This window comes from Synchiropus splendidus, chromosome 15 (genome assembly GCF_027744825.2).
Source record: "Synchiropus splendidus isolate RoL2022-P1 chromosome 15, RoL_Sspl_1.0, whole genome shotgun sequence".
NCBI classification, from domain to species: domain Eukaryota; kingdom Metazoa; phylum Chordata; class Actinopteri; order Syngnathiformes; family Callionymidae; genus Synchiropus; species Synchiropus splendidus.
The window spans coordinates 9,752,606-9,763,656 of NC_071348.1; the positions used below are offsets into that span (position 1 = coordinate 9,752,606).

The 11,051-nt window shown below is 44.6% G+C and overlaps 1 protein-coding gene across 1 annotated transcript; it reads left to right on the forward strand.

The window, feature by feature from the left end:
* Nucleotides 1-8,641: 8,641 nt before the first annotated feature.
* ccn2a (cellular communication network factor 2a) lies at nt 8,642-11,051 on the forward strand. The gene is made up of 5 exons (XM_053887781.1): nt 8,642-8,856; nt 8,934-9,150; nt 9,220-9,471; nt 9,542-9,753; nt 9,832-11,051. Exons 1-5 carry the CDS (start codon nt 8,797-8,799, stop codon nt 10,126-10,128), a joined length of 1,038 nt encoding a protein of 345 aa, XP_053743756.1. The 5' UTR covers nt 8,642-8,796; the 3' UTR covers nt 10,129-11,051.

The window sequence follows — 11,051 nt, forward strand, 5'->3', positions numbered from 1 at the left end:
CGGTGTTCCACTCTACAATTCCTTGGCTATACTCTATGAATACATCAAGGCCTCCATGACTCAGGAGAGCAAACCCACAAAAATGTGATCAAAATAGAACACAGCATGTCGACTGTTTTCTTGATTTGCAGACAATGATACTTAAAACTCGCCCGTCTGCACAGTCAAATTCCAGCGCTCCCTCAGCGGCAAGGCATTTCGCGGATCATTTGTTCCTCCATTCCTGGATCTATATTGTGTCCTTGATATTTTTAAAGTATGTGTTCAACATTTGGTGAATTCATCTGGAGGATCTGATCCAAAAGTACTCTGCTCTTCAGCTTCTCTGAACGACTCGAGATCCAACGTAAACAAGACTCAGTATTAGTTGAAGGAGTATATTTAGATTATTTCACAGAAGCAATTTCTACGATACTAAAATGTTTTACCCTCTCTGAGTGAGTGCCTCCCAACATTTGGGTGAGTCCCTGTGACTTCCCTTCAGGTGCAGTTTTCCTTCAAGGGCCACCTTTCCAGCTTTATCAGGTAAAAGACTGGCAACACCGGGGACAGGTCCACGGTCCATGGAACATATCTAGAGACAATCCAGAACTCAGAGGAGTCACTTGACTCAGTGGTGACTCACGCTCTTTGGACAGCGATGCAGGTTTTAAAATGGAACTACGTGATTGAAAGATGTTAGCGATTGTTCAAACCCTTTTATCATTGTGTGTTGTCAGGACACAAGGGTTTGAGGGACCGTCTCAGATTGTCTCAAATGCATCTGACCGTCCTTCAAAGAAACTCAATGTGCTCGAGTGCAATAGGAGCGCAGTGTGTGGCAATCCTAAATTTAGAACGCGACACCTGCAAAAGGAAGACAGTTCTACGGGATAGAGAGCTGTTGAGGAACCCAGGTTCAGAGGTCACAGAGGGTTTCACTTAACTCGGTGCTTCTTCAAATTCCTCGGTGAGAGTTATGCAACGACGGGCATCTATCTGAGGTTTGAAGACGCTCTCCCTGCCAGACTCTCCCTTTAACTCTTCTAAACATTAGTGTGTGGTACAGCAGAGGAAGTGTGTAACGGTGTCTATGATTAGAAACCTCTGCAACCTCTGACTGAGAGGTCACTGAAACAGAACAGAGTCCAGCATGGAAACACATGGCGGAGTGTTTAAGTTAAGACCACCTCGCTGCTTTATCCATGTGTGTGGCAGCGGACACGAAGCTGAGATCAGCCTCTCTTGTTTCTCTTGTTTGTTGAAAGGGTTTAGTTCAAATCCTTTCGCCAGTGCAAATGTGCTTTAGCCTAAACACTCCCTTGGTTATAAGTTGAAGCCATCCAACTCCGGCGGCGTATGCTTCCAAATATGAGGCCATTTGTTATTTCGGAGGCGTTGCTATACAATCGATCTATTTAGAGATTGCACCTGTGTGACTCGGGGTAAAAGTGCTTTCTTTATGACGGCTGTAAGGGATATCTCCCCTGCTGTCAGCTCCGACAGCTACATATGTGTCCAGTAATGTTCTTAACCAAAAGAAGCTATGAGAAAGTGCTCCCAAAATTCCACTTTCAAATTATGCTCCTCTGGCATCAGCCAGTCAATATATTACACAGGGCCCATTAACTGCAGTAATTCAAAACGCAGCTATTTAGCACGGGCTGTGCCTGGAAAAGACTGTGTCTCACGCATGTTTCCAGCCTAAACATTTTCCACCACAGCACTTTAAATAGACTGCGTTTCCATCTTTACAGTTCATCGGCCCGACGATTGTTAAGTCGCTCAAACCTTCTGATCCATTATTAGTTTCCGCCGCTGGCTCCTGAAATCTTTCCATCACTTTCCAATTCTTTCATCTGTCAGAATTCCATCCGCCTCCTCTCGATTGTTAAACGTCCATCATTTTTCCCTGCCTGGTTCTGAATCAGAAAAGGGTTCTGCACTTACTCTGCCGGATCATGTGGAGCGTTCCTCGTGACTTAGAATAAACTCCGCATCATTTTAGACTTTTCTGAAGGTTCAAAGACGCACAAACATGAATGCTCAGAAATGCTTCTTCAGTCGTGGTTTCATGTTAAGTTTACACAGTGATAAATAATCGGTTGATGTGAAGGCGAAAACCATGGAACATTCCTCAAATAGGCTGCCAGGTACCACTAATGGAATACAGCTAAATTCACAGCTGAGTGTAGATCAAATAACCAAAGCTTTTAGAATGATCCAGATGGAGAAAAACGCCCAAGTTCGGCTACAGAGTCGATACAATATGGATCTGTTTAGCACAGTATTAGATGCTTTATACTTTGATGAGGGTAAAGAAGGATCTGTTGAAGTTAAACCAAAATATAGAACTATTCCTGCTGAAACCATTCAATTTATTTGTGCCGAGCCGAGCTGCAGTCAGAGAAGCTGTCAACCATCACAGTCATGAAACAGAAACTATTGTTGTGTTCATTATTTACTGCCAGGGTTGAAGCTGCTGGAGCCGGTCCAAACAGACTTATGGCTGAGCAGTTGGTTAAACTCTCAGCAGGTGTATCATGAAAATCATAATTTTTTCAGCGTGTCAAACCTAAGGCCTGGGCCCAAGTCTGACCTCTCAATTTGTTTTATGAGGCCCGCAAGAACTGTGAGAGAATTTCATTTTAACACTGATTAAAACTGGGGGAAAATAATATCATGTCTCAGTGCCTTTTGATAGGTATTTTTTTGGAGATCATAAAAGTATGGAATTGACCTGAAAACCTCAAAACAAGGAAAATATGGACATGGATTGGAATTCAATGGCAGTGTTTATGCATGTTTATGTTTCAAAAAACTGAAAAACAGTGAGATTCTTACTGCTAAAACTACAGTTTAGATTTTTTTTCCCCATGAAATGAGTGCAGAAAATGGACTGTTCATCAAATATAAATTGTTCTAAATATAAGTTAATGGATGATTTTTAGCAACAAGAGCGGCCATTCTATAAAATATTAAGGTTATTTTATAGAATGTTCTTGGCGGTATCTGTAATTGGGTTGTTGTAGTACACAAATCTCTCTTTTCTATTGTTTATTCCTAGTCCCAGGTCGTGGGGAGGCCGAGTCAATCCTAACCACTTGGGGCGAGAGGTTGAGGACACCCTGGACAGGACACCAGTCATAAATTCACCTCATGTTTCTTGAACTTGGTCTCGCTTGCGGCGGTGTAAAGAGTTATAAACCAATCGGACCAATCCATCAGAGCTGACTCTGACTCATTCATTTCGCTGAAAATAAACAGTCCTATCTAGAAACTTCAAAGAAAGTGATCCAACTTATTCACTCAGTTGGGTCAACATAAACACGAAGGACCTAAATATATAAATAACTGTTGCTATAAATGCTCAGTGTGAAATCACCGTCTAAATCTGGGTCTTAAAAAAACAACCAGGCAACAGACAAGTCCTTTAACGTTTGACTACGCTTTGGCTTTGAAGCTGCTTGGTGTGAGTGTGACTGTGTACCAGACAGAGCACCTCTGTGAACTCAGCATCAGGTGTATCAAACATGGCGTGATGGAAGTGCACACAACACCCGTCTGAGAATATGAAGGCTAGTTTCCACTTTCGTTCTGGTACGGGGAGCTTAACAAGGAATGTCCTGTCGGTGAGAAACAAATGCAGCACGGTTAGATGCAGGAGGTGCCATCACTCTGGACCCTGATGATGTCAGAGAGTGACGAAGATGGAAGCAGTGAGGTAGCAAAGTTAAAACAAGGAGGCAGGGCCTTGACCTGCACCTGTGCGATGTGACCAGTTAAATAAGGAGCGCCCCCGGCATGATGACGCAGGAGAATGCTGGGGATACTTTTGGTTACAGGCAGAGGTTTAAATCCAGCTTCCTGTTCACTCCACACAGCCCATACACAAGTGAATGGCTCCATCTTCACTCGCCTTTACAAAGCTCTGCACCAAGAAACCATACCAGAAAGAGAGGACAGCTGAGGTCAAACTTTTTGTCAGTTGCACTCACATTTTTCTCTATATTCTCTCCATCACTTTTCAGAGTTTGGATGGGAGATCATTACGGTAAAAGGTGATATGCCTTGCTTCCAGTAAACTTCAGTTTTGGCCTATAAAAAGAACCAGATCCTTCCATCCCGCTGTTCACCTCATCTTCTCTCTTGTTAAATAGCTCATTACTTCTTTATGAATCATCCAGTAGCAATGCGATGGCTGGTGGAGGCGACCACGGCCATGGAAACACAACAGAGCTTGTGCACTTTTTGTTTTTCTCCAATCTTTGAATAAGACCTTTGGGCAACCTGGAAAGTCACTTTAAACCACACATTTCTCAGTTAATCCCACACACAATATGAAATATAGATATTTTTAAGTGTAAAAGCAGTGTTTTTTTTCTCAAGTATTAAAAAAAAAAAAAGTTGCCCCTCAGATGTGAAACTCAAGACTGTCAAAGGTTTTCACTGTCTAAAATAAACAACCGTACCTTCATCTTGAAGTGCCTCAATCACGAGCAGGATCAGTGTCAACGGTTCAGCGAACCAGTGTTTGAAATGTAGCCACCATTCTCACTACAAAAATGAAAAGAGGATTTTAAATACATGGATATTCACACCGTAATTGGCTAATTTGTTTTATAATCTTCATATGCTTCATTTATGGCTTCGCTTTTAAGTTTTAATCAGAGTACTAGTGACTCAAAAAATGCTCTCCATAATCCAAATCCCCATTTTAACTCACTTTACTTAGAGATTCAACAAAAAAACAACAAAGAAAATATTGATCTATAAGTGTGCAATGAGAAAGCACAACAGAGATATGGCTACTGTCATGGAAGCCGTGACCATGCCTCCTCAAACTGGAAGCTTCCCAGCTGCACTCCTATGATGTCACTCAGTCACTTAAAATAACAGTTGAGTAATACCATGCCAAAAGGACAGAAGGCTGCCGGCTTTGACCCGGGATAACAACCCTTGTCAAATAGCTCCTGAGGTGAGCGTCACAGCCGCTGTGTGTACGCGGCGAAGTGGGACTAAAAATGAACTTCCTCTTCCACATCATTTTCCATGAATACAATGTATCTTTCCATACTTATTAAGAGCACAGTAATAAATAAAGCACCATTATTCCTCCCAGTGTCAGCAGGTTGAAGTGAGATAAAATTCAGTGTGGAGAGCTTCTGTTAACAGTCGCTTTACTGCTTGGCTTCTGCCGCAGGTTGACTTCAAACAGAAACTATTCATGACTCACACTCACAGCCTTGGCTGCAATGGCATTGTAATAATGAACATTTTGTACAAGTATGTGAATCACACAGCTGCCATGTGAGGATCAGCTAAATTGAATGGAAGTGTGTGTTTGGCTGTGCGACCTGCATTTCCTTCTGCTGGAACAATCTGGCGGCGGCAGCTTCATGAGGTCTGTTATTGAGAAACTAATCAGAGAGATTGAACACAGATGCGAATAATACAAAGTATTTTTATGAAAAATGACAATCGTATTTGTACTTCATCCTCACCAGATGCTTGCAAGTGTTTTACGAATTGAATATTACATTAAAGCTGAGGAAAAGTATATATAAGACATATGAGTAAAGAAAATGGAAGCAGCCAGTTTCACACATGAACAGGACATTGAGAGTTTTTCCACAGAGAAAAGGACAAATTCTGCACCTAGAATTTTACAGCAGAATCATTTGTCTGCCACTCCTTGGCACGAGTGGCCACTGTTTGTTTTACTCCCGCTAACACCTGTGGAGGAGTAGAGCAAGAATCCTCGGTGTGTTTTGAATTTTCACTTCCAGCACTTTCATGATGCTCGGACCTTCATGGATGAAGACCACGCTGTAGAGATGGGTTGTCTGCAACAACAACTCTGAGTCTTCTTTCCTCCAAACTCTGTATTTTTGAAGACCAAAGATCGGAAGCATTACACATTGGTAAATGCATCTCTGTGGCCCGGCGAAGGGACCAGCATGGGCTGCCACATTTGAACACTGGAGCCATCTGACCCACTAGCACTTTGGGAGGTGGTTCAGGTCGAGTGAATCCAGCACAAACAGAAAAAGAACCGGCTTCGAAACCAAATCGTTGGCCTCACACAGGGCCCACACACACCCTAAAAAAGCACAGACTTTCAATATCTACTGAGGAGGCTCCAATTCGTGAAACATCATTCATAAAACTCATGTGATGCACCAAATGATTCCCATAAATATGTATTTGGTGCATCATCCTGCGTTGACACTACACTTCTGAGTGTGTCGGACATTGAAGTTCCAACAAGCTGCAGTGTTCAATAACCTCCAGCAGCACTGTTCCATTACATAGCTGAACCCACAGCTTCTCTCTTGGATAAATATCCGAGTCTATACTTGGACTCAGCGTATCTGTACCACACACAGCGACATGTGTTTCCTTTGGCCTCCACGTCAGGCTTGTCCACACCTCCTGATCCTGCACTGAGCGCGCAGCCTCGTCTGGCTGATATGCAGCGCAGGAAGCAGACAGAAGATCAACAAGTGCCAAGTTATTCCCGGGTGATAAACAGTTTTTCATCAAATGTTTAGGATTTACCAAGACCACAAGATGAATGGGTGCATGTTGGAGACATGTAGAAGTGATAGGGTTGTTGTTTTGCTGCATGTCAAAAATTCCACCTTCAAGCTGCTTCCTTTAGATATCGTTTGGACTTCAGAGGCTGCAGTGACTGACACACTCTCTCCAGACACAGCGCACTTTCACTGTCTGGTGTGTTTTCAGCTGGTCCAACAGGAGTCCCTACTGTACCGAGAGAACATGTCCATATATGGAAGAGAGCAGGCGGCCTTATATGGGGACACTTCCTCTACAGTAACAGCTCTGTCTGCTGGCCCTTTTCGCACATTCCTGCAGCTCCAGGTTTCTCAGGGAGTTTTTCATTTCCGATCTGCTGGCAGGACAAGGAGCAGGGCAGCCTTTCATAAGTGTCTGGACTGATGTGTGTGATCACTTATTCTGAAAAAAAAAATTACACAAACCTCCGTCTAGCCCTTTTCCTGCGACCCTCTTCTGGAGGGTTTTGATGTCGTAAAATAAGTTACACCTGTCCTTGAGACCTGGTCAGACTAAACTCCATTAGGCAGGTGAGAGGCCTGTAAGCTACGTTCTGGCTGCGCTACAAACTTCTCAAACTCCAGTCAGATAACGCACTTGGTAAATCAAGTTAGACTTTTGAATCATTGGTATCCAAATAACAGATGCAGCGGACTTCATGCGACCTTCAGCAAGGCCAGATTCATTCACAGCCTTCATCTTTTTATGGATATAGATGTTTCATGTGAGAAAAAAAACCATGTTTAAACCATACTGCATAGCATAAGGCCATCAACCATAGTAAACACAATTTATTGGCATGCCCTTTAACATGCTGCATACGGATCACTTTCTCAGCCAACTTGCCAATGGAGTACTGCATTACTGTCCCAATACAGGAGTGGTGATGCGTTACATTGTAATACTGTAAGTCACTAACCTGGATAACATATCCAGGTATTAAATATCAATATAGACAACTCAAACTTGACTTGAGAGGCAGGGGGGAGTCACTTTGCCCCAAGTTATGTTTGGGGTGAACATATAGAATTTTTCATTGAATCAAGTACTTTTTCGTACTGGCTCCTTCACATCTTTTAAAAGAATCTTCTGAGTCTAGAGCCTTTTTACGAGAACATATAATCAGATCAACCAAACCTTTCACTGGAGACTTCAAGCCTGCGGTGGCATTACATAATGTGTATCACTCGATTACCCGCAGCAGTACTTCTGGTCTTATTTGGTGAATAATTGCTAGTCATTCCTAGACATAATGTTTGAAATAAGTCATGTTTGTGGTCGTCATTTTGCAGGCCGCACAACACAGTGTTAGTTTTTCCATTGCAAGAATGTGATCAGGAGTGTGATAAAAATAATAGTTCCCAGCTTGTTTTGCAAAGTTGGTCTCAGGCCTACATGAAGGATGATGGCCTTCATTACGCAACAAATTGTGAGATCGCATTAAAAAGAAATGATCAATTGCTCGATTCATGTTCCTGAAACATGTTGTGCTGGACTCTGTGGCTCAAGCTTCTGTGCTGTAACTGTAGCTACGCACCTGGAGCTGGTGACTGCTGAATTTCCTCCCGCTCAGCAGGCTGTTTTGTAAAGTACAGCTTGTCTGCACATCTTTGATCCACACAGGAGGAGTGGGGGTTAGAGTCTTAACCTCATTTAGTCATACGTGATTTCAGCGTTTTGACGAGCTGTTGACTTTTTTTATGTAAGTCTTTGTACCATGTGAGGCTGCTGTTTTGTCTTCCTTCAGTTTATTAATATTCGCAGGCAGTACGTGTCTGTTTGTGAAGTCAGGTTTAAGGAATTCCCAGTGTGGGGTCCCAAGCCTCTAACCAGACTCAACCTTCCCATTCCAGATGAAAGCAGCTCTGAGAGACAGTGTTGTTTGGCCCAGGCAGCAGTGCCTTGCCTTCAGACAGCAGGAATGTGGGATGTCTGGAGTGGGGGTCAGGAAGCGAGGAAAGAATGCCAAGTATGTCCATGTTTGTCCAGGGCTGGCTCTCCATTCAGCCCCCAGTGACGTGACAGGAGGGCCAGCGGGTATAAAAGAGGCTCCGCTCTCCACTCACAACTCAGATCAACTCAAGCTATACTCTAGCTTTAACCAAGAAAGAAGGACTGTGAGCGGAGAAAAGGCTTCCGACAAGAGATCAACTCGATCGCTGACTGAATCTCAAGCTCAAACCCGGAGACTTAACCAAGACTTTACGACGAGAATTAAGGAAGAAACTTTATTTGAAGATGACTGGAATGAAGAAAATGATTTGGGTTCCTCTGCTTTGCATCGTGCTCTCACACCTGGTAAGATCGCTGCCTCTTCAACCCTGAGTCATATTCCTAGGAAACGGCAGTTTATAACCAGCAGGTGTGTTTCGTAGGCTGCGGGTCAGGAATGCAGCGGCCAGTGCTCCTGCCCCTCCACTCCTCCTCAGTGCCAGCCAGGAGTGAGCCTGGTGCTGGACGGCTGCGGATGCTGCAGGGTGTGTGCCAAGCAGATGGGGGAGCTGTGCACTGAGAGAGACGCCTGCGACCCACACAAGGGTCTCTACTGTGACTTTGGATCCCCTGTAAACCGGCGCATCGGCGTATGCACAGGTGAGACTCTACCTCTCCTCAGCACATGAAGCTCTGAGCTCAGTCGTGACCTTTCTTTCTACTCCACAGCTAGAGAAGGCGCCACCTGTGTGTTTGGGGGGACGGTCTACAAGAGTGGGGAGAGTTTCCAGAGCAGCTGCAAGTACCAGTGTACCTGCCTGGATGGGGCCGTAGGCTGCGTTCCTCTCTGCTCCATGGACGTGCGGCTGCCCAGCCCAGACTGCCCCATGCCGCGACGGGTCAAGGTCCCTGGGAAGTGCTGTGAGGAGTGGGTGTGCGACAGCCCCTACACCAACAGCTTCATGGGCCCGATCTTGCCTGGTGAGTTGTGTACTGACAGGGGAGCTCTGTGGTCCGGTTCCTGCCTCTAAACCTGGTTTTGTGTCCTCAGCATACAGACAAGAGGAAACCTATGGTCCTGATCTGTCCCTCATGAGAGAGAACTGCCTGGTTCAGACCACAGAGTGGAGTGCCTGCTCAAAGACTTGCGGTCTGGGAATATCAACAAGGGTCACCAATGATAACCACGAGTGCCGCCTTGAAAAGCAGACCAGACTGTGTATGGTGCGACCTTGCGAGTCCCAGCTGGAGCAGAGCATTAGGGTGAGTACTGCCTCTCTGACACACACCTGCCACCGGCCAGAGAACTCCTGACTTATGTTTGGGTTTCCCCTCTTTCAGAAAGGAAAGAAGTGCATACGTACTCCGAGGCTGTCCAAGCCTATGAAGTTTGAGATCTCCGGCTGCACCACCACCAAGTCCTACAGGCCCAAGTTCTGCGGCGTCTGCCTGGACGGCCGCTGCTGCACCCCGCACAGAACCACCACCCTGCCCATGGAGTTCAAGTGCCCCGACGGCCAGGTCATGAAGAAGTACATGATGTTCATCAAATCCTGCGCCTGCCATCATAACTGCCCGGGCGAGAACGACATCTTCGAGTCCATGTACTACAAGAAGATGATGGGAGACATGGCGTAAGATGTTCCGAGACCGAATGACTTGAACAGAACTCCATCTCATTTTGCAGCTCAGTGTACATGTCCATGTCACTTTCTCATTGTAAGACTAGTCGAGTTGTGTCGATATGTTTGGTACTGGCTGGTGTGCATCGGCCACTTAGAGCTCAGACAGAGGGTTGCTTAGCAACTCCAAGATTCCTGCACTATTACTTTTTTTTTTTTTTTGACAAACCTACTGCCAGGATCCATTCATTACGCCTTTGACAAATCTGTCCTGTTACTGTGTCATGTTGTATCTGAACTTTGACCTACTCTCTCAGCGAGTATGAAATAACCCTCCACCCTTTCAGTCCAGACCAGGCCGACACCTTTTGAGCAGCTGTAGCAGGAGCACTAGTCCACAGCAGGCCAGTGTTCCCCTGTCCAAACAGGTCTGAATGTGTCCTTGTATGTGTGTGTTTGTGTATATGTGTGTGTACGTGTTAGCTCAGGTCTGAATGTCTGCCTTGTCCACGCTGCTCACAGAGTAGAGGAAAGGTCAGAGTTTCCGCCCAACACGAGGATGAGAACCAAGCAGCACACTGAGTTTGGGGTTAGATATGAAACAAGGTGGACTTTGCCACGGCACTGAGACAAATCAGACTTACTCCAGTCTGAGAGATGAAACAAGGTGTCTACAGAAACAAGGGAGTCTATTTCCTATGAAATAGAGAAAAAAAAAGACTGGAAGAATTGTCCTTTCATTCCTTTTAAAGTTGTTGATGTGTAAATGTGGTGTATATACTTGTACAGTTTAAGTTAATTTAAAGACGAATGTGTTTTATGCTTGGAAATGTACCGACAGTTTATTTACAGTGTTTTGTACTATTTTATTGAGAAGTGTGACAAAAATGTTACATGTTTCACTTTGTAGAAGGAAATAAAGTTATATTTTTATACATA